At 47.7% G+C, this 23,461-nt stretch overlaps 1 protein-coding gene across 1 annotated transcript; it reads left to right on the plus strand.

The window, feature by feature from the left end:
- The first annotated feature begins 110 nt into the window (after positions 1–110).
- GPN1 (GPN-loop GTPase 1) lies at positions 111–16,235 on the plus strand. The gene is made up of 14 exons (XM_056852300.1): positions 111–204; positions 1,418–1,511; positions 4,339–4,378; positions 5,480–5,546; positions 5,950–5,987; positions 6,665–6,743; positions 6,989–7,083; positions 8,927–8,972; positions 10,333–10,479; positions 11,020–11,102; positions 12,422–12,461; positions 13,838–13,931; positions 14,909–15,013; positions 16,100–16,235. Exons 1-14 carry the CDS (start codon positions 118–120, stop codon positions 16,183–16,185), a joined length of 1,101 nt encoding a protein of 366 aa, XP_056708278.1. The 5' UTR covers positions 111–117; the 3' UTR covers positions 16,186–16,235.
- The last annotated feature ends 7,226 nt before the right edge of the window (positions 16,236–23,461 follow it).

Below are 23,461 nucleotides of genomic sequence, written 5' to 3' on the forward strand. Positions count from 1 at the left end.
AAACCGGAAGTGCCCGTAAGAGTTGACAAAAACAGCCGCGAAGGCGCTTCCTCTCTATGCTCCTGGGACGGACGGAGCGTCTCCGTTCCCGGAAGAGAGCCGAGGAACGGGGGTAAAATGGCCGCGGCGGCAGCCGCTGTTAGTTCGCCGGTGTGCGTCCTAGTGTTGGGCATGGCTGGTTCCGGCAAGACGGCGCTGGTGCAGGTGATAAGCCGGACCTTCGTGTCCCCAGGAGGAGTGGGGAGCCGGTGCTGCGTTCGCCTCTTTTCTCTGGCTTTGGGCAGGGTGGATGAGGGGGCCGGTGTAGCAGGCTGTCCCTGCGTTAACTGAAGAAGTGAGCTGTGGCTCACGAAAGCTCATACCCTGCCAGAAAATATTCTTGTTAGTCTTTAAGGTGCTACTGGACTCTTGCCCTTTTCTACTCCTGCAGACAGACTAACACGGCTACCCACTGGGAATTACCTGCGTTAACTGTTGATGGGGACTTTTTCAAGCCCTCTCCTGCTCTACCTTTTTATGGCTCATCAGCTTTATGTCAAACCCGCCCTGCCCGGTTAGCTTTAGCAGTCCTTCTTCGCACTGCAGGTAGCTCCGACTCTCTTGTGGCTGCTGGGGAATTTAGTTTCCACATCCACCGTGTCTGCGGTTTCCCATCTCAAACAGTGATGCTTAAACAAGCCTGCTAAGCATCAAGGCGCCCTGACCTGGATGGCCCAGGCTAGCCTGATCTCGACAGATCTCAGAAGCTAAGCAGGGTCAGCCCTGGTTAGTATTTGGATGGGAGACCTCCAAGGAAGACCAGGGTTGCTGTGTAGAGGAAGGCACTGGCAAACCACCTCTGTTGGTCTCTTGCCATGAAACCCCCCCCAAAAGGGGTCACCATATGTCAACTGCAACTTGGCAGCACTTTACACACACACACACACAAGCATCGGCACGGTGGGCAGGAAAAATGGAAGAGCCTCTGGCAACAGGCAAATGTTACTGAAGTTTGGGCAACAGGCAAAGCTCAGCTCCTAGAGTGACAGCCTGCTGCTCAAATGTTCACTAACAGCTTCTTAGTAGATAAAACAAGCACAGTTTAGCCAACATTACTGGGCAGAGGCAGAACCTTAACATTTCAGAAGACACTGCTTATAAAGGGAGGTAGTCCCATAAAAAGACTTCTGCTATTCCACTATATGTCTGAGTGCATTGAAATCATTTTATGTTCTTTTGCCCTCACTTTGCTTTTTCATGCATTTGCTGTTGCTTTCCCACCTGTCAGGGAATATTTGAGGGAAGGCAATATACAAGTGACGAGCCCAAGCCCCTATCCTGTGAGGATCCCTCTGTGATGGCTCTTGGTTGGGGTTATGGGGCTTTGTTTGTGAGACGTTCCCTCCCTTCCAGCTGATATGTGCTTGCTTTCCCACAGAGGCTCACTGCCTACCTGCACAGCAAGAATTCCCCTCCGTACGTCATCAATTTGGACCCTGCAGTCCATGAGCTCCCTTTCCCAGCAAATATTGGTGAGTTTCATTTTCCAGAAAATGCTGTTGAAAATGGGCGTGTTGCTGCTACAGATGTTAGCTTGCCAGGATTGTGCGACTGTCAAGGTTCATGGTGTTTTACTCAAATGTTGAGGGTGTGCTGGAAGCATGTTGTTGCTCCTGTTTGGTACAGATTATTGAAAAGAATATCGGAGTCAACTGTAATGGGATCAAACAGGGAACACCACAGCTGTTACTAATATCTATTCTGATTGGGATTGGTGACCTGGTGCAGTATATGAATGGGACCTCACCAAGGCAATACAAGATACAATTGACATCAGAGAGATGAGAGTTATGAAGTGTTTCTGAATTCTGAGCCAGTGTGGTACAGTGGTTAGAGGGTCAAACTAGGATCTGGGAGACACAGGCTCTAATCCCCACTTTGCTGGGTTACAAAATTAGAAGTAATTGAAAGGTTACAACAATTCTATTGTTGACGTTCTTTTTGAGGGATGTGGGTTGCTAGTTTGCAAAGGGGGGCTTTAAAACCCGGCTGGGAATCAATCTGAGTGGCCACTGCCACCCTCTTAGTGAATTGAGAGCCGCTTTTCTTTTTAACTGATAGCAGCAGATACGTGACGCACCTTGTTCTTGAATCTAGTCACCTGAAATGCAAGTGAACCCCCCCCCCCAAGTGAAAAAGACCTTTGAGATGGTCTGTGTGAGACAGCATAAAGAGGCTGGTATGTCCACATCAGGTAATTTATGAAGAACATGAATGACACAGAGATTGCTGTTTGAGAGTTTAAAGCCATAGGCTTATTCAGAATGGATTTGTGCTTGGTTACTAGACTGGTTATATAAACAGTAAAAAAAAAGTATCTGCCTTGTGTCCTTTATCAGAAAGGGCCAGGCACCAGGACTAGACCAACAAGTCTCCCACTCCCCAGAGCACTGCCCTAATCACACTGTACAGTAGGTGTGCCAGGCTGCTGACCAGCATCCCTGGGAGCATTAGGGATGGGTGTGGAGGTGATGTAGTGTGATGTCATGTCTGGCTGAAGACTCAGATGTCACCTAAGAACATTGGACAATGCTCTGGCCGTCCCTGGAAAGTCCATGGTACTTTACCATGATGTTTTGCAAAATAATTTCCTCCTCTGGACCTTTCTCCAGCTAGTCTTGAGAGTGGGAGCAGGATGGCCGGCTCATCAGCAGGAGCCCTACTGCTAGAAGTGAGAACCTGGTAACCTTCCTGCACATGGGCCTTCGTAGTCTTCTGGAGCCAGGCCCATGACATGACCCTCCCCCAATCTTGTTCACAAAAATACTGGCAATCCCTACTGTGTAGTTCAGAACTAAAAAGACACGTAGCGCAGGAACATGATGCAGGAGATTCCAGATTTGACCTCTGGCTAAAGCAGAAGGGGCTGGGACACATAAACACACATGAAGCTGCCTTGTGCTGACTCAAATCCTTGGTCCATCAAAGTCAGTATCATCTACTCCCGTGTTGGCGAACCTATGGCACGGGTGCCACTTCCGGCACGCGTAGCCCTCTCTGCCAGCACGTGCGGTTCCTCCAAGCCGCTGGCCTTTCCGGCTCTGTCCTGCCCCGGAGGGGGAAAATGTGCATCTGGAGAGTGGCAAATCCAAGGCAAAACCTCCCATGCTTGAGTGGCCTCTTTCTTTCTCCGTCCTTTTCTTTCCCTACTTTTCTTTCTCTCCCTCGCTCCATTTCTTTCTCCCTTTCTCTCTCTTTTTCTTTCTTTCTCTCCCTCCCTCCCTTCCCTTTCCCCCTCCCTTTCCTTCTTTCCTTCCTTCCTTCTTTCCCTCCAGCGGCTTCTTCGGCACCCTCTGGGTCAGTGCGGGCGGAGGGGCGTGCAGTCCTTTTCCACCTTTGAAATGCCCACAAGCCATCCTCCAAACACCTTTCCATTTGTCTTGATATGTAGAGAGAAAACACTAAGCAACTAGTTGCCAATCTCCAGGTACTAGCTGGAGATCTCCTGCTATTACAAGTGATCTCCAACCAATAGAGATCAGTTCCCCTGGAAAAAAATGCCACTTTGGCAATTGGACTCTATGGCACTGAAGTCCTTCCCCAAACCCTGCCCTTCTCAGGTACTACCCCAAAAACCTCCCACTCATGACAAAGAGGAACTTGGCAACCCTAGCCTCTCCCTCTGGGCCCCCTCTGGGGGTGGTATTCAGGTTAAATTGCCACACTGGCACTCGGTGATAAATAAGTGGGTTTTGGGTTGCAGTTTGGGCACTCAGTCTCTGAAAGGTTCGCCATCACTGATCTACTCCGACTGGCAGCAGTTTTCCGAGGTCTTAGGCTGAGGTCTGTCACATCACCATCTCCCAGATCCTTTAACTGGGGATGCTAGGGTATTTGCCCAGTTTTACAGTCAGTGTGGTTGGGAAACGTCTTTTCCAGTGACTGTTGTCTTCTCATAATGTGACCAAAGCATGCTCAGTAGCTTTACTAAATAGCTATCAGTAGCTTTACTAAATAGCTATTTCTTTGTAAGTTTAGCTGGCATGAAGCCTGCCGGGCAGTATTTGGGAGTGAGGGCGGAGGTGCAGCTCCCAGATGGAAAGAGAAGCAGTGGGGGAGGAACGGGGAAAGAGGTGAGCAGGGGATAAGGGAGTGGCTTTTGTCGTTGAGGAGCGCAGAGGGAGCCAAGGAGTGAAATGCTGCCCCTGAAGGTAGGTTCTTTTGTGATGAGAGAAGCGAGCATCTCTTTGGGGCCCCCGAGCAAGGCTTTTGTGTGGTGTTTTTGATGAGGGTTGCATTAGCTTCCAAAGCTACCTGAATTGACGAGGATCGCAGTAACTTGTCCTTCTGTTTTTTTAGATATTCGAGACACTGTGAAGTACAAAGAAGTCATGAAACAGTATCCTTGCCTTAACAGGCTAGTTTGTGAGACTGGAGGAACCATCAGTGGTCACCTGGGGGGAGGGGGAGGGAGGGAATGAATGTTGTGAATAGATCCAACTAGGCATGATGGAAGGAGCTTCGGGTTACAGTGGGCTAAATTAATTTGGCTCAGGATTTTGCTGGTTACCCCATCACTTTCAGTATTTGTGGGGGGTGGGGGGAGCAGAAAAGAGGCTGCTTCTCTGCCTGGCAGTTTCTGATCGTAAACTTGGCCCTGCTGGTACCTAGATAATAAAAGGCAGAGTGATGGCCGTTCTCAGGATACCATCCAAAATGGAGCCTTGCAGACAAGCTGTTTAGTCCAGTGCCTGGTAACCTTTGCCAGCTGTGCTGAAGAAAGGGTGCCAGAGCAGCGCTGGGGGCAGATTATGGGTCTCTCCCCCCCCGCAAGTTTCTTAATTGCCAGAATTCTTCTGGTGCCTATTCCCTAGCCCAGAGTGTCTCTGAACACGCAGGTTTCTGGCCTTCCAGCCCATTCTCAGCCCTGGCTGGAGAAGGAGAGCTGGGTGGGTTGCCAATCTTTGTACACCACGGTGGATTGAGAGGGTTTGTTTGCTTATTTATTTTTTTAAAAAGTGTATGCCATCTCTCCAGGGAACCTGCCGAAGGAAGCTTACAAAATTAAAAAGGGGGGGATTAAAGATAGTGATTAAAAACCCATCCCAGCATTAAAAAAATGTGGTAAGGCTGTGTGTGTGACGACTCTGTGGTTTGTCAGGTTGCCCAAAGTCCCTTTTAAACTGAGAGGTTTGATTCATCGGCAATGCCTACAACTTAATAGCGTGTGGCAGTTCATTAAAAGCCTCAGAGTTCTTCCACAAACAGGCTGGTGGGGCTGAGAAGTGAGGTTTCTAAATGGATGTGTGGAGCTCCAAGTCGTAGGCGCCTGGATATTTTTGGTGAGGAAGTCTAGCTTTAGAGAGACAGCAGCTAGATTTTGCCAGCCTCTAACTTCCTGTCCCTCAGGAGAAATTTGGCTGAACCAAGACTGGTGATTCTTTTGAGACTCTCTCTGGGCCCAAAATGTTTGAAGTGAGTTTTTCTGAACAAGGTACAGATATGGATTGGGCCCAAACGGTGGCATCATGACATCCCTCAATCTTTTTGCTACACGATTCGATCAGGTATGCAGGATTTTTTAAAATTTGGATGCTGATTTCACTATGTAGCGAAACTATGATTGGTAGTTGCTCGATAATCCAGCCTGATTAATAAAAATAACATTCTAGGCCAGTTATTTGCTAAGGTTCAGGGCAGGTTAAATTTTAAGTAGATAAACATACAAAGTAGGCTGATATAAATGTATGGTGCTGCATATCACTAACATTGTGAAAATAACCGCTCTCCACAACTCCCACTGTATTCTTTTTTTCTCGCTATTATTGGGGGTTTTTTGTTTCATTATGCGTTTGTGTGTTAAGTCACTTTTATCACAATTTGTGGAGAAACAGTTAAGAAATAAATTAAGTAACAAGATTCTGCATAAAGGCAAGGCCTCTTTTGGATGATTCTTCTCTTTCTCACCAGGTGATGAAATTTATTGAAAAGCGGCAGAGCGCATCTAAGTGAGTAAACAAGAGACTCCAGCATAGAGTTGGTGGGTGGGAACACCAGATCAGCGGGAGGGGGGGGGCAGCCTTGTCTTGAGCAGAGCTACCTAAAATGGCTGAACTTGTGTCCATTTCTCACCTGATGTCTTTACCCTACTGATGGGGCATAGGTTGGGATAACAAATATTCTGGCTGGAGCAGATTCCCAAGGAACCTCCAATTCTTCCTCATTCTCTTTCTTGGGTCAGTTTTGGACTGGAATAGACAGGGAAATTATTGGTCCTCTCGATTCTCTACAGCAGGGTCTCCACCAGGTAGTTTGTTGACTGCTTGTCAAGTATTTTTACATCCCCTAGAAGATCCAGGAAGAGATCACAAAAAGGTCTGCTCTAGGCTTGCTTTAAGTTTTTTTTAAAGCTTTCATTTCATAAGGTTTTTCTGTGTGTTGCTTAGCTGATAGCTTCATTTCCAGTCTATGTTCTGTTTCTGGGACCGAATAAAAGTAGGTAACATGCTGAGGGGGGAAGTAGCTCAAGATATTTTCCATTACTCAGAAGTAGCTTTCAATAAATAAAAGGTAGGTAGGTGACCCCTCTTCTACAGGTAGTGGCTGTGTTGGTTCATTGTCCCACACCTGGTGTTTTTGGTTTATTATTTTAATTTGGAGGGAGAACCAATTGTTTTTCTTGCAGGTATGTCCTGATTGATACACCTGGGCAGATTGAGGTATTCACCTGGTCAGCGTCGGGAACCATCATCACCGAAGCCCTGGTTAGTATATAGAATCACAGAATCATAGAGTTGGAAGGGACCACCAGGGTCATCTGGTCCAACCCCTCACAATGCAGGAAATTCACAATTACCTACCCCCCACACCCCCAGTGACCCCTACTCCATGCCCAGAAGATGGCCAAGATGCCCTCCCTCTCATATGATATTCAGTTTGAATTAGGAGGGAGGGGTTGTGGGGGAAATGTGTAGATCTGCCTCACTTACTGCATGAATGCCCCATCTAGGCATCGTCTTTCCCATCCTTGGTGGTTTATGTGATGGATACCTCTCGCAGCACCAATCCTGTTACTTTCATGTCCAACATGCTATATGCTTGCAGGTAAGAGACCTGTCTGGGTTAGAGTGCTAAAAGTTGCTTGTTCGTAAAATCATAGAGTTGGAAGGGACCACCAGGGTCATCTAGTCCAACCCCCTGCACAATGCAGAAAACTCACAACTACCTCCCCACCCTTTGGGGTCTACTCTTGTTCCTTTTAGCCTGCCTGTTCTTAACCAGTAGTTGTGACCAGCATGCCAAAAACTTAAGGCCAGTTCAGTGGAGTTTAGCCTCCATGATCCTCTCCTCTCTAGGACTTCCTGAGAAAGGTGGAATGATGCAGAAATTGCCTATGGTGTCAGCTGCGTTTTTACCCCTGATTTCAGTCATGGTTGGCCACTGTGTGAACAGACTGTTGGCCTTGGTGAGCCTTGGTCTGATCCAGCTTGGCTTTTCTTATGTTCTTAAGTGATATGGTCTCTATGACCCACTCCTCTCAACATTCTGGTTACAGCATTCTGTTCCAATTGTAGCTTCTGGATAGTCTTTGAGGGCAGCCCTACATAGAGCTTATTGCAGTCATCTAATCTAGATGTTATCAACCCCATCCAGAACAGATGTCCCAATTCCTGGGTCAAGCCTTCCCCACCACCACCAGCAACTCTGGTTTGTTAGGATTAAGCTTCAGCTTGTTAGCTCTCATCCATTCCAAAACTGCCTCCGGGCACTTGTTCAGCTTCCACAGCCTCGCTGGGATCTACTGGAAGAGCAAGATAGAGCTGAGTGTCATCCATGTATTGGTTGCAGCTCAGCCCAGATCTCCAGATGACGTCCCCCAGCAGCTTCACATTGATGTTAAAAAAATTGGAACCTTGCAGAGGCCAAGGGTCTGAGCAGCAGTCGCTCAGCACCACATTCTGAAACCTAACTTTGGGTTAGGGATGGAACCACTGCAAAATGGTGACTCCCAGGCCCAATCCCCAGAAGTGGTCCAGAAAGATACCTTGATTGATGGTATCAAAAGCCACCAAGAGGCCCAGTAGAATTAACAGGATTGCGCTCCCTCATCCGTCTCCAGATGCTGGTCATCTACCAGGGCAACTAAAGGTTGTACCAGCAGGTCGTGGGTCTCAAGCTGCCAAGAATCCTGTCCACATCCTCCGAATGAAGAAGCTGAAAGATGTCCCGCATAACTGGGACCATCTGATCCTGTTGCTGCTAATATGGAGTCCCAGTCAGAATGGATGCAAGAGATCTGATCTGCAGCGTGCTGAACGGAATGATTGCAGCGAGCTGCAGAGCAGTACTCCTCCTGCTGTGGGTTGCTCAGGGCAGACAAGGCTAACCATATTAAATTATGGAATTCATTGCCAGCAGGTGGAGTGATGGCCACTAGCATCAGTTCATGGAGGGAGAGATCCATCACTGGTTAATAGCCATGAACCTTCTGAATACCAGTGCTGGGAGGCAACATTAAGGGGAAGGAGTTGGCCTCTGTTGCACTGTGTGAAACCAGATGCTGGACTAGATGGACAACTTGTCTGATCTAGCAGGGCCTCTTATTTGTTGTTCAGATGTCAGTGGTTGATGATTGGCTCCTGGTCTATCCTAATCTTGGACTCTCCGGTCTGATTCTCTTGGTTGTCCAGGATGTGTTGTTGTACTCTCAGGAGCTGCCCAGCACCCCTGGGGATGGTCATAGCAGGGCCAGTTCTGGCAGGATCCCTTGCAGGGCCTTTCAGTGAAACAAGCTCTGCTTACTCAGCTCCTTCTGCCTGCTGGGCCATGATTGTGTGTCTTAAAACACCTTTCTTGCTCGTTTGTGATGGAAATCCTTACCTGGAAGGAGAGACTGAGTTTGCCTAAGGCTTTCTCCAATTACCTGACCAATGTCTGTTCTTTTCAGCATCCTGTATAAAACCAAGCTCCCATTTATTGTTGCCATGAACAAGGTGAGTGAAATGGTCTTCGTAGTCTTTGATCTTTCCAGATCCACAATGTTTATCCCCAATCCTGCTTCTCATCTGTCTCCTTTCTCTCTCTGTCCTCCCCCAATCCCCCTCTCTCATGTATTCACTCCCTCTTTCTCATGTATTCGATGCAACAACAGGAAACTGGTGCTGGTATCATTTGTATGATCCACCTTAGACTAGGACATGATCTGCTTGTGAGCCCTGGCCCACCAGTTCTGGACCCAGTTGGCTTGTCTTATTGCTAGGTGGGGAAGATCAAGGTCAGTTTCCAGAAGTACAGGTCATGCAGGCAGCTCCCTGTGACTTAGCCAGACTGGATGCAGAAGGGACTGCATGTGTTCCACAAGGTGTCAACAGGTTCACTGTTTGTGCCTCAGATCAATGCAACTTCTGTTAAGTCTCAGGTTCCAGGAATTTTCCTTGTCATGCCAAAAATCAAGAGTGGTAATGCCTAACTCAGGTATTTAATGCATGGCTGTTTCTCTTGCCATCACCCCTCCAACGGCTTCGGGTCTTTGTGCTGATTATGCATGCCGTTTCCAACCGTCAGAAGTCGCCTCGCTCCCCCCTTGCATTTCCCCACGTTTTGCCCGCACTTTCAAATTCGAGTTACAACAAATCCCTGAAAATGCGGGCAAAACACGGGGAAATGCAGGGGGCGAGCGAGGCAACCTCTGACGGTTGAAAACGGCATGCATAATCAACACAAAGATCCGAAGCAGTCGGAGGGGTGCCAGCAAGTGAAACAGCCGTGTATAAAAGGTCTCTGTCTATCAAGTTGCCAGGGAGTGTGAACTCTTTGATTCCATTGGGTCAATGTTCTCAGGTTAAGGGAGTGTTGTGTCCCAACTGGGTAGATGGATGCAGCTTGTTAGCTCTCATCCATTCCAAAACTACCTCTAGGCCCTTGATGATCGTTTCCACAGTCTCCCTGGGATCTGCTGGAAGATATGTTTACCAAACATTCTGTGCCTGCTCTGGGTTTTCCCCTTTCCTTCAGTTGACTTTGTTCACTTACATGCTTTCAGCAGGGAAGGGGGGATTTAACATTTTGAGGCTTCCTTATACAATGGTTATGTCCCAAGGCAGGGTGAAATTAACAGTTTTCAGTTATTTATCTTCCCTGCTGCACACCTGAGAGGGGTAACCCATCAACTTGCCCCTGCCAGACCTGAAAAGAAGCAACAGTCATGGGGGTTCCACCAATCCCAGCTGAGCTTCTGGTAGCTGAGGTCGGGCCAGTTCAGGATAATGCTGTAGCAAAACTAGTAGGGCAGGAGCAGATTTCTAAGCAAGGGCAAGCATTTAGCCGCCAGGCATTCTTGTTTTCTTTACTCAGACGGACATCATCGACCATAGCTTTGCAGTGGAATGGATGCAGGACTTTGAAGTCTTCCAAGATGCTCTCAACCAGGAAGCAAGCTACGCCAGTAATTTGACCCGCTCCATGAGCCTGGTGTTGGACGAGTTCTATAGCTCGCTCAAGGTGTGTGCTGCGTAGCCCTTTCCCTCCTGGCATTTTGCTTGCTTGCTTTTTGAATGAAAACCTCGAAACTGAAGGTAGAACGCATGTACATGAATTTGACACACAAATGCTAAAAGAGGTACATGAAATTTATAACAAACAATACTGTCAGCCTTCTCAAGGAAATCCCTCCCCCAATTTCCACCATTGCTTTACTGTATCACAGTGGTTCTTTGGAATTACTTTGGACTAGCTGATGTGAAAGCTTGTGTCATCTGGCAGGAGGACTCTTGGCCTTCAAAGCGGGCAGCCTTGGTTCAAATCCACCCATATTGGGTGACCTGGGGCATCTCTCCTTCAGCTGCGTGTCCCCATCCATAAAATGAAATTGTTGTGATCTTCCAGGGAGTGGAGGGAGGATTGCTGTGGGGTGATGTTGCAACAAGCACATTAGCAACACAACAGAATGTGGGACTCCCAAGCAGCTCTTTAGTTCCAAGAGTGACCTTAGGGAATCTGCTCCCTCAACCCTCATAGAAATAAATATTTTTCCTTTTCTAGGTGGTTGGTGTTTCTGCCGTCCAGGGAACTGGGATGGAAGAATTTTTTGAACAAGTATCCAGTGCAGTTGATGAATATGAAAGGTGAGCGGGACTTCTTCAGAAAACAAGGATAGTCTGAGGCAGAACGCTACGCAGGGTGGCAGCCCTGGTACCCATGGGTGTACTTGCGTTTCAAGATAGGCCGCACTGAGCATAAGGCTGCCCAGACTGTCTTAATGGGTGGTGACCCACCCTTCCAGTCCCTGTTTCCAACTCAGCAATACAATAGGAGATTGCTGAATCTTTTCCCCCCATAAATTTTAATTGAAGGGAAAAGATTCAAAACATAACATATTTACAAACCCATACATACAGTGTGTCAAGCTTTCCAAAGGGAACCATATATTAACAGCCTAAAAACACTGAACAATAACATGTAATCTTAAAAAAAACCTGCGTTATAAAAATGCATTTACTTTAAATCAAAGGCTATCATTCTTAACCAAATATTTATGTGACTGCTTATTTATTTAATTATTTTATAGCTGTTTACCATACATATAGAATTAATCAAATTGAACATTGCTAATTCCTGCTTCTAATAAACTGCCAATAAAATCTTATAGGTCAATGACTAAATGGTTGCATTAACCAAGTCCCCTGGCTGAGTTTCCTAACTGTGACCTCTTGATGCCCTACTTCTAGGGAGGGTGACCAGAATACATGGCCTTTGGTAGGCTCAGGCTGGGTTATGAACTTTTGTGCGCCTCGCTGGGTAGATCTGAGTTCATACAGGAAAGAAAATCTCCAGAAAATCTTTGAGTTATGTCAACAAAGCACTGTACAGCTGACTGCTCAGGGTGATGTTGCCTCTGGCGGCATAGGAGCATCTGTTCATCTGCACCTCTGTGTCTGTCAAAGAGTGTCCAGCTGGCCTCAGCCAGGGCTTTCTCTGCCCTGGCCCCTGTCTGGTGGAATAGTTTCTCAAATGAGACCAGGGACCTCAGGGATTTCCACTGGACCTGCAAGACAGAGCTATTCCACCAGGCCTGTGGTTGAGGCCAGCTACGGTTGGTTTCCATCAATGCTGGCCTCCCTACCCTACCATGCACACCTACCTGTTGAATTATTCCATCTTGGGGATGTGGAAGGCTGCAGTGTGCTTTGGCCTCTATTTCACACCAGTGGTGCCTTTAGATGTAGGTTATTGTGTATGGCTGATTGTGCAGGCTGGTTTTAACTATTGTTTTGTTTTAACAGGTTTTTACCTTAAAATCTATTTTATGTGAGTCGCCCTGAACCCGGTCTAGGCTGGGGAGGGTGGATTATAAATTCGATTAAATAAATAATAGATGCTCAGGTCACAAGTCTGTGCAATCCATAAACTAATATGTGGAACCTGTTTCTGTCTCTCCCTCCAGGGACTACCGCCCGGAATATGAACGCCTAAGGAACAAAATGGTAGGTGCCCGGCTTCACACCCCTTATGTTGCCTGTGCTCTGTTGGCTGCGGCAGTGCCAGCCTCTCCCTCCCTGGCTGCACATCGATGTGTGCTTGCTTTCCTTAATTTGTCTCTGGGTGGAAATGCCTCAGCTCAGCTATCAGGTGATATTGGGTTTGGGAGAAGGCAAACCCCAGGAACAGAGTTATCGGGGAGGGGATTTGCAGGTCTGCAGCAAGAGGGTGGGATTAGCAAAAAAATCTCTATCAGTGGAAATCCTGCATAGGATCCAATCCTGTGCATTCTGAGTTGGACCTGACCGCCACTCTCTCCACCTGCCCCCCCAGGACCATTCATCCTCTTTCTTTTTTGGGGGGTCAGCATGAGTCTCTACCCCTTTGGTCTCTGATCAGCCCACCTGTTCTGTTGGGGTCTGGAAAGCCTTTGGGAGTTGTTCCTAGGAGAATTTTCAGAACAAAGGAAGCAAGCAAAGCGGGAGAATAGGTAGGAGGGCAGGCCCTTCACGTGGTTGAGTTTTAACTGTGACGTACAGTGGCAGCTAGTTCAGTTGCAGGAAGAATTCCTGGTGCGAAGGAAATGCCCAGAGAGAAATGAGCCAGTGAAGGACATTCAGCTGTAATCATTTCAATCCCATCAAGGTGCTGTTGGGCTCAGTACTCTTATTTGTTGTCTTGCTGAACAAAAGCCCCCCCCCCACACACACACACATCCCGATTTAATGAATTGCAAAGCTGATGCATTATGCACCCCATCCCCTTTCTCTATTTGGAAAGCCTTCCCCTGTGGAAGTCCATCCTGGGCACATCTCAAAGAGATTTCCCCCCCTGCTTTCACCACCGGCTGTAAGTTAACTGTACTTCAACCAGTGGCAGGCCCTCTGAGTAACCTGTTCCATCTAGTAGCAGGAGAAAAGAGCCTTCTGTTCCTCTGAAACCTCAACTCTCCCCCACCCCCCCAGCCAGCTTCTGTGTGGATTTAAATGGGGCTGCCCCTCCATAGTGGGGTCACTCTTTTCCTCGGATTCCCTTTTCCTGAGAGCCTTAGCTTAGGGCTTCATGCGGGTGCAAATGATGTGTCAGGGCACTGAGAGCAAGCAGAGATCCCTGAAGTGGCCTCCCCGAAATCGGTGGATGTTGTGTAGTCCAGTTTTGCCTCTCTTGACATGACCTCTATTTTTGGCTAGGCGGTGGCCTGGCACTGCACTGGCAGATCTTACTCCCTGCCTCTCAAGAGTGTGGCTGAGAGTTGTCTTCAGGACTCCTCTCTTGCTCCTCAGTGGCTTGTCTTCCTCTTAACCAAAACGTATTATTGGGCTTGGCCTATAGGTGAACTTGGGCTGTTGTGTTAATGGGAGCGGTCTTGTCTGGGTTGCAGGAAAGAGCTGAAAGCCAGCGGCAGCATGAGCAGCTAGAACGTTTACAGCAAGACATGGACCCCGTCCCTCTGGAGAACAGCCCAGCTGGCTCAGGTATGAAGCAGCTTAGGCCACGGGCATGAAGGCATCTTTGCCAAGGCTTGCCTTGACAATTGGAGCAGTTGTTTGGGGGCGGCAGGAGGTGACATGCTAGTTCCTCTCTACATGTCTGTTGAGCCCAACTGTGCAGTTTGGATGTGGGTGAGAATCATAGAGGTGTGTGTGTGTTAAGTGCCGTCAAGTCGCTTCCAACTCTTGGCGACCCTATGAATCAAAGTCCTCCAAAATGTCCTATTTTTAACCGCCTTGTTCAGATCTTGCAAATTGAGGGCTGTGGCTTCCTTTATTAAGTCAATCCAGTCATAGAGTTGAAAGGGACCAAACATGCCATCTAGTCCAACCCCCTGCTAGGCATTTCTGACAAGTGTTTTTCCAGCTGCGGCTTGAAGACTGCCAGAGAGGGGGAGCTCACTAGGAAGCCGATTCCACTGCTGAACTACTCTCACTACGGGAGGCTGTCTGTGTCTGTGCTGTGTCTGCGAGAGAAAGCAGCAACTGTTGCAGTCTTGAGTTTCCAGCTGGGCTCGGTTGGGGTCCTCAGTGTGTCCAGGGAAGGGCCGTAGCTCAGTTTGTAGAGCATCTGCTTGGCATGCAGAAGGTCCCAGGTTCAATCCCTGGCATCTCCAATTAAAGGGACCAGGCAAGTAGGTGATATGCAAGACCCCTGCCTGACTGCATGGAGAGCCGCTGCCAGTCTGAGTAGACAATACTGACTTTGATGGATCAAGGGTCTGATTTAGTATAAGGCAGCTTCATGTGTTCAGGGAGCCCCCATGCAGTTCTTATCCAGTCTCTCTTGAGAGTTCCCCAGTGGTCCATCCATCCTTTTTGTGCTGGGCCAGCAGCAGCTCTGCTTGGGCTGTGGGGAGCAGAAGCCAGAGGCACGCTGAAAGGTGGGGAAGGGGGTGGGGGCAACGCCCAGCCCTACATGGCCAGGGCAAAGTGAGCAACTGCTTCCTTGTTTCTCCCAGGCTCAACGGCCGAGTCTGAGTCGGGCCCTTCAGCGCTGATCCTGACACGAGGAACTTTGGAGGATGAGGCCCAGGAGAGCGATACCGATGACATTGACCATCAAGGTGAGGAAGGATGCACTACATGGTGGAAATGCGGCAGCCACGGGCCCCTGGCAAGGCTGTGTGGGGAGGAGCCAGTGTGGCTCTCCCCTCATTGCTTTTGGGCAGTTGCATTTGTCTCCAAAGCTACTTAAGGTGAAGGAGAGTGCTCTTCCTTTCGGTTGGACTAGAGAGGAAGAGGGGGAAACAGAAGGGCGGGATGGTACATATATTGACTGCAAATATTTATACGGTAGCCAGTTATGAATAAGTTACAACTGTTCATAGATCATAACACTATCTTGGTGTATCTGAAACCTACTAAGCGTACTGTTTTTGCCTTAATTTTGGATAACTCTCAGTGGAGTGGCCTCGCAGTTGTTTGTAGCAGAGTGCTCCATAACATTTGCAGCTTCTTGAATAACAAAGTTCCTGCACAACTGAGTCATCTCATGTTGTGCTACCCCAGTAATCAGATTGTGCCCTTCCCAGTTCCAAATAGCATTTGGAGCAGCAGAATCTGACTTCCACCTGACGACGCCCTTCCCTGTTCCAGAGAGTCCACCCCCCATCTTCTGGGCATGGAGTAGGGGTCACTGGGGGTGTGGGGGGGTAGTTGTGAATTTCCTGCATTGTTGGACAAGATGACCCCGGTGGTCCCTTCCAATTCTATGATTCTATGATGGTGCCTGGCTCCATTTCTGGTTCCGCTAAATGGAGACACTTAAGGGCTACGGTTTAATGAGCCACACTTGCGTTGCTGTCTGCGGACAGTGACAGCACAGCCGCTGGCTGCCCAGTGATTCTTACACAGGGTCACACTCAGAAGTGGGTTCCTCCTCATTGGGACGGGAAAGGCGCTGCCCTCTTCACCTTCAAATCTTTCCCCAGAAGGTGGGTGAGCCCAGCAGCCTGCTGTGGGTTTGAGTACCACACCTTCTCCCTTGATCTGTTCCTGCTTGACACTAGCTGTCAAGGGAGTGGGGCAGAAGGGGAGGGCGTCTTTCCACCTCTTCCTGCGGTCCTGGCTGCTCTCAACAACGATGTTCTTTGCCCTAAAGCTGTCAGTGGGATCCACTTGCTCAGGGTTTCTGTTCCCTTTTGTTTCAGTGACAGAGGAAAGCCACGAAGAACCAGCCTTCAGAAACTTCCTGCAGGAGGCCAAACAGCGCTATCCAGCCAGAAGCAGCCACTAGGGGAAGAGGAGGAGGAGGCCAGAATGCGTGGATTCAAGAACATGAAGATGCTGCAGAGCAAGATTGGTTGGATTCCCTCCCCCCAAAGAAAAGACACTGTTGGCCTTGTGGGAAATTCTCTGCTGGCCGCACAGGGTTGCGTTCAAAATGCTTCTTTTTAGAGAATGAAGCTGAGCTGGAGACTTGGGCATTCAGCATGGTTCCCCTTTCCCAGCCCTTGGCTTCTTTTGGACAGATGTGGGCAGCTGGTTTTTCATTTTTGTTTGTGGGGGAGGACAATACAGCCTGGAGAAACCTCCTTGTTCAGCAGGTTCACAGGCGGTTCTGTAGATGGAGCCCCCAACCAGGTTTTCAGCATCGATTGAAGGACGGAGTGTGCCCGTCTCCCCAGGTGTACGTGACTTCAATCTCCTGCACGGTGATTTTGTTTGTCTTTTGTAAGTTATTATAAAATGTATATTTTCCTATTAAGCACTGGTAGTTGGCTGGCTGCTCCTTTGAACTGGGTGGGTGGGTAATTAAACAGCCCTGCAGCTTCCTGCCACAACTGAAGCATCTGCCCCAAATCACAGGTTGGCACAAAAAAAGTAGTGTCAGGAGGGTGCATTGGCCAGGCCCATTTGGTATGGAGAGCAGAAAGCAGCATCCAGAGAATCCTTCTTTTTGAAAAGATCATGTTTCTAGCCCTCATGGGTGCCCTGAAAGTATGTGGGAACCAACTGGGGGCTTTCCTGGCCCTATGTCACTCAAGTCCTCTCCTGGTGTACATCAAAAGCAGTACGTAACGAACATGCCTTGTTTATACAGGACTTGGACTTCAGCGTTGTTGTACCAATTGTGGGGTGATTTTTTTTCCTTAGTGCTTACAGATCTGCATAGAAGCGCTCTCCACTGCCTTAGGAAAACAGCAGCTGTTCATGGCCTCCCTTCCCCGACCAAGTTTGGAAAAGAGGATTGGCAACCTTTACAGAATCTTCAGAGGTGTTCCCACTCTCTGAGGCAGCTGCTGTGGAGGAAGAATCCCTGTAGGTATAGACTTGGAATCTGATCTAAGAGGCATTACCTCTTTCCTCCCAACTTCAGTCTTGATACCTGAAGCGGGATAAATTCAACAGTGAGATCCAGGAGCCCTGGAGTTTGCAGGGTCCTCGGAACTTGGGGTAAACACTCATCAGCCTGTTTTGGGAGGAAAGCCATCTGTATGCAGACAGACCAAGTGAAAAGCACCCCCCAAATATAGTGATGTAATAGCAGGTAAGGGCAACTTCAAGGACGAAGTCAAAATTTCGACCTCCAAGCAGAAGGCAAGAGTTATCAAAATAAATTTATTTACTGAGACAAGGTTAATTTTAAGCACAGATGGGTATATTTGTTTCCGAAGTGGGTCAGCAGGTCAACAAAGAATGCAGGCCTGGTTGAGCCTTTGGAATGATCAACCAGGACAAATCTGGGGAAGAAGGGGCTTAGCCTGGACTTTTGGGAGGTGAACAGTATGGATCAAAGTAGTAGCTCCAGTAGATCCCAGGTGCTCGTCTAGATTTCAGCTGCCCTGGTTGGTCTTGGAGAATCTCATCTGCTTGTTTTAACAGCTCCACTTGGATGGAGAGCACCTCCTATTCACTATGCTATGAAGCTTGCTGATTGTTGTGGGCTGGACCTAGGAATGCCAACTCTGGGTTGGCAAATTCTTGGAGATTTGGGAGCAGTGCCTGGGAAGAGAGAGTTTGGGAAGGGAGCTCAGCAGGCATGTTGTGTCAAAAGTCTGCCCCCCAAAGCTGCCATTTTCTCCTGGAGAAGTGACCTCTGTAGTGTGTAGATCAGTTGTAATTCTGGGGGGACTCCAGGCCCCAGCTGTAGGTTGGCAACCATAGCTGGACCAGGGACCTCTTGGTGCTTCAAGACTCCTTTAGGGAAAAAAAGAGTTGGTTTTTACATGTCAACTTTCTCTACCTTTTTAAGGAGAATCAAACTGGCTTACAATCCCCTTCCCTTTCCCTCCCCCACAACAGACACCTTGTGAGGTAGGTGAGGCCAAGAGACTTCTGAGAGAACTGTGACTACCCCAAAGTCACCCAGCAGGCTTCGTGTGGAAGAGCGGGGAATCAAACCCTGGTCTCCAGATTAGAATCCACCGCTCTTAACCACTATACCACATTGGCTCAGTGACCCAAGCTGACTACATTTACTGATGGTTTGACAGCGGCTGGGACCCTACGAGAGCTCTCAACACCTCCTCCACATCCCTCTGCCCTCACCACAGTAGGTCTTGTGACAGCAGGGGCTTTTGATCTGTTTTGCTTCTTACCGACAGAGGTGGTGCCTTGGGTAGCTGGCTCTGTTCACCCGGCTTTCATGGCTCAGCACGTGACTTGCGGTGTTGCCTCAATCCTCTCCTATCCTACTCTTTTGCTTTGTACTTCTGGTGGCCTTGCTGGGACATGGGGTTGGACTAGATGACCCTGGTGGTCCCTTCCAACTCTGTGATTCTATGCAGCTGCTGCCATCTGGAGGTGTTTCATTGGTCCCTGGCACAACTTGCTGGGAAGACTTGGCTTCAGGAATAAGTACCAGACAGTCTGTGTAGAGGAGTCTGTGCTTATAGGTCCCCCCTCAACATAGGGTAATACTCCCCAGTTTGGCTTCCACTGACTTTGGCACACAAGGTTAAGCTGTGCTTGTAGGTGTCACCCCCCTTCCCCAAACAAAAGATAATACTCCTTAATTTGGCCTCTACTGGGGTTTTGGTTAAACTAAAATTAAGCTTTAGTATCGCTAATGCAATGACTTAACACTTCTTCTTTTTTTTGCTCCAGCTCTTAGCCTTCTAAGGGATCTTTATGTCCTGTCTGGGGATAGGGGAGACATTTGATCAACTGCTGATTTTTGTATTTTCAATGAGATGCTTCTATTTTTTGCTGCTTCCTCCTAGAAGGTCAAGAGTATAACCTGACTCCAGCATAATTTTACACCTACTCAGCTTTTCACACAGGAGGCTTACAAGATGAGGCCTGAGCCTTTCTCCCCCACTCCCAAAAGAACACCCAGTCTAGAGATGAGCTCTGGAGAACTCAAAACGCTTGCACACTGTTTTGTGTCATTGTGGTTGGTTCTAATAAAAAGTATTGCATACCTTTTTTTTCCTTTTCATTTTGCTTTGGTCCAATGCGACAACCTCCAGCCTCTTTCCAAGGATAAACCATCCAGCTTTTGACAGCAGTGTTCTGTGAGCACTGACAAATTAGAGGAGGGGCTACGGCTCAGTAGAAGAGTGTCGTGTTGTGTACGCAGACAGTCCCAGTTAAAAAAAGGACCAGGCACTCGGTAGGGTTGCCAGGTCCCTCTTTGCCGGCAGGAGATTTTTGGGGCAGCGCCTGAGAGTGGGGTTTGGGGAGGGGAGGGACTTCAATGCCATTGAGTTTAATTGCCAAAGTGGCCATTTTTCTCCAGGTGATCTGATCTCTATCAGCTGGAGATCAGTTGAATTAGCAGGAGATCTCCTGCTACTACTTGGCAGTTGGCAACCCTAGCACTTGGTAATGTGAAAGATCTTGACCCGAGACCCTGGAGAGCTGCTGCCAGTCTGAGTAGACAATACTGACCTTGGTGGACCAGTGGTTTGATTCAGTGCAAGGCAGCTTTATGTGTATGTGGAAATTTATGGGGCAACACTCACCGGGGTTGGTGCCCTTTAGAGAAGAGAGCATTGGAGACTTAGAAGTCTGAGATACACGCATAGCGCAAAAGGATGCGAGGAGACGCTCTCACAGAGCAGCAGATCCCCCGAGAGAGTGAGGGTCTGCATCTCAAGTAGCTTCAGCCAGCTCCCAGCATTGGCTGGGTCCTGCTGGGTGGTGGTGGTTGGGCAAAAAGGAGGGAGGGGGACTCTGCCTCAGGTCCCTCTCACCCTTTTTTTATTAATGCACTTTTAACTGGCACTTTTAATGACCTACAATCTGTGCTGGACAATTATATTCTTCTCTTTCAGGCTTTGGGAGGCAAACCTTTTCTTGCCCACAAACAGCTTCCTAATAGGGTAGCCAGATCCCTCTTTGTCACCGGTAAGATGTTTTTGGGGGTGACACTGAGGAGGCTGGGGTTTGGGGAGGCCTCTACGGCATTGGAGTCCAATTGCCAAAGTGGCCATTTTCTCCAGGTGAACTGATCTCTTATCGGCTGAAGATCCGTTGTAATAGCAGGAGATCTTCAGCTAATTCCTGGTGGTTGGTTACCCAACCTCCTAACCTTAAACAACTTCTCACCCACAGCAATACCCTTCCTAACATGGACACGGACTCTGGGTCAGGGCCTGCAACAATCCAAGATGCCAACTCTGTCCCCATATCCGCACTGACAACACAATAGCTGGACTTGACACCATCTCAAGTTCATTCACTTGTTCATCTTCCAACGTTATATGTGTCATCAAACATCAGCAATGCCCTTCTACTCTCTACTTCGGACAAACAGATCAATCCCTGTGCAAAAGACTAAATGGACATTATTAATCTATGGTGAGACCACACTTAGAATACTGTGTACATTTCTGGTCACCACACCTAAAAAAAGATATTGCAGAGCTTGGGAAGGTGCAGAAAAGAGCAACCAAAATGATCGGGGGCTAGAGCAATTACCCTAGGAGGAGCAGTTAAAGTACTTAGGACTGTTCAGCTTGGAAAGAAGGCAGTTAAGGGGAGACATGATAGAGTTCTATAAAATTACACATGGTACGGAGAGAGTAGACAGGGAGAAGCTTTTCTCCCTCAATACTAGAATGCGGGGTCATCTGCTGAAGCTGGAGGGTGAGAAATTCAAAACTGATAAAAGGGAGTATTTCTTCCTGCAACGCATAGTTAAATTGCCCCAGGATGTGGTGATGGCTGCCAGCTTGGAAGGCTTTAAAGAGGGGAGTGGACATTTTCATGGAGGAGAGGGGTATTCATGGCTACTAGTCATGATGCATACCTATTCTCTCCAGGTTCAGAGGAACATGCCTATTAGGTGCTTTGGAACACAGGCAGGATAATGTTGCTGCAGTTGTCTTGTTTATGGGCTTCCAGGCACCTGGTTAGCCACTGTGTGAACAGACTGCTGGGCTTGATGGGCCTTGGTCTGATCCAGCATGGCTTTTCTTATGTTCTTATGACATAAAACCGACATTAAAAACCACAATCGGGGAACATTTTAATCTTCCAAGTCATTCCATTGTTGACTTAAGAGTTGCAGTCCTCAGACAAAGAAACCTCAAGGGGAAATTACAATGCGAGACTGCTGAATTTGAGATAATTCACAAGTTCAGAACAATGGCCCCCCTAGGGTCGAATAGGGAAGTAGGATTCTTATCTCACAACAGATGCTAATTTCCTGCCTCAAACATTTTCCTTCTGCTCTAATCAAGCTGATTACAATATACATTGTACCTTTGCATTCTTTACAACCCCTTTACAACACTTCTGACTGGGAGGGGATTAGAGATCTCCATTTCTGACTCAGAGATCCCCATTCCTATTCACATCTGATGAAGGGAGCTTTGACCCTAGAAAGCTTTTCCCCCCAAAATTTTGTTGCTCTCTAAAGTGCTGCTGGACTCGAATCTGTTTAACTTGCCAGAAATTGAAAGATGCTTTGCTCTTTTGACTGGGAAAGGCATTGACCAATAAAATATAAAATAGTACCCAGTTATTGGTGTGAACTTATATTCAATGACACCTTATAATACAGACTGAATATAAAATAACTTTTATACAGTGCTTCTTCATATATTATATGCTACATGCTCCTTCGTGTAGCAGCTGGCATGATGGGATCTTTACACCAGGATGCTTACAATCTGCTTTCCTTCTTCTTTTTTATTCTTTAGCATCTGCTCTGATGAAGTGTTCTGGAAAACTTGAAACCTTGCACATGGTTTTGTGTCATTGGGTTGGTCCTAATAACAGGTATTACATAGACTGTGGTTTTGACTGTTGGTTGTTAATCTTTTACATGCTCCAGTGTAATTAGACCACAATCCTTCCTTCTGGCTATGCAAATCGGCAATATGCTTCAAAGTTCAACCATCTACTTGGATATCAAAGATAATAGCAGGTTATTTGGTCATCATGACTCATGAACACCGGAGGGTGTTGAGGCCCCCTCCCCAATCCACTCTCAAATGGGAAGAGTAGGAGATCTTTGATCAGATTACAGGGGTCACTTTGGCTTGTCCTACCAAGGGAATCGCTGATCAAGGGACGATGCTCACCATTAGGTTTGCCAGCTCTGGGTTGGGAAATACCTGGAGATTTTGGGGGTGGAGCCTGAGGAGGGTGGGGTTTGGAGAGCGGAGGGACTTCAATGCCATAGAGTCCAGTTACCAAAGTGGCCATTTTCTCCAGGTGAACTGATCTCTATCGGCGGGAGATCAGTTGTAGTAGCAGAAGATCTCTAGCCACCACCTGGAGGGTACGCTACAATAACAAACACACCTGTGCCGTATTTAACTGCGTTGAAGAAAATGGCGGCACGAGGGCTCAAATACAAAACTACACTGGGAATTTAACAAAGGTCATATATTATGCTGAACTGCATTACCTCATGCATAAACAGTACAGAACAGAAATGAATATAAACATGCTCAGCACAAAAGAGAAACAACAACGAAAATGGGGCAGAATGCTCCCAATGTAGCCAATAACAATCAAAAACAAACGGGGTGTTCCCGTCATCAAGGTCCAAGTCACAAGTTCAAAAGGTCCGTAGTAACTAACTAAAGTCCAAAGAAAGAAACAAAGGAGAACGTGTGGCTAGTCGTTGGTGCACGTTTCAAAGGCTTTCTTCAGCTCCAAAATTATGAGGCAACTAAAGCTTTTAATCCAATTTTGGTAATGAGCAAGTTGTCCCGAAGACCGTCAGCCGAGAATCATCATCTAGTATCTTGCTAGATGATGATTCTCGGCTGACGGTCTTCGGGACAACTTGCTCATTACCAAAATTGGATTAAAAGCTTTAGTTGCCTCATAATTTTGGAGCTGAAGAAAGCCTTTGAAACGTGCACCAACGACTAGCCACACGTTCTCCTTTGTTTCTTTCTTTGGACTTTAGTTAGTTACTACGGACCTTTTGAACTTGTGACTTGGACCTTGATGACGGGAACACCCCGTTCGTTTTTGATTGTTATTGGCTACATTGGGAGCATTCTGCCCCATTTTCGTTGTTGTTTCTCTTTTGTGTTGAGCATGTTTATATTCATTTCTGTTCTGTACTGTTTATGCATGAGGTAATGCAGTTCAGCATAATA

The sequence above is a fragment of the Euleptes europaea genome, chromosome 7 (genome assembly GCF_029931775.1).
Source record: "Euleptes europaea isolate rEulEur1 chromosome 7, rEulEur1.hap1, whole genome shotgun sequence".
Lineage (NCBI taxonomy): Eukaryota > Metazoa > Chordata > Lepidosauria > Squamata > Sphaerodactylidae > Euleptes > Euleptes europaea.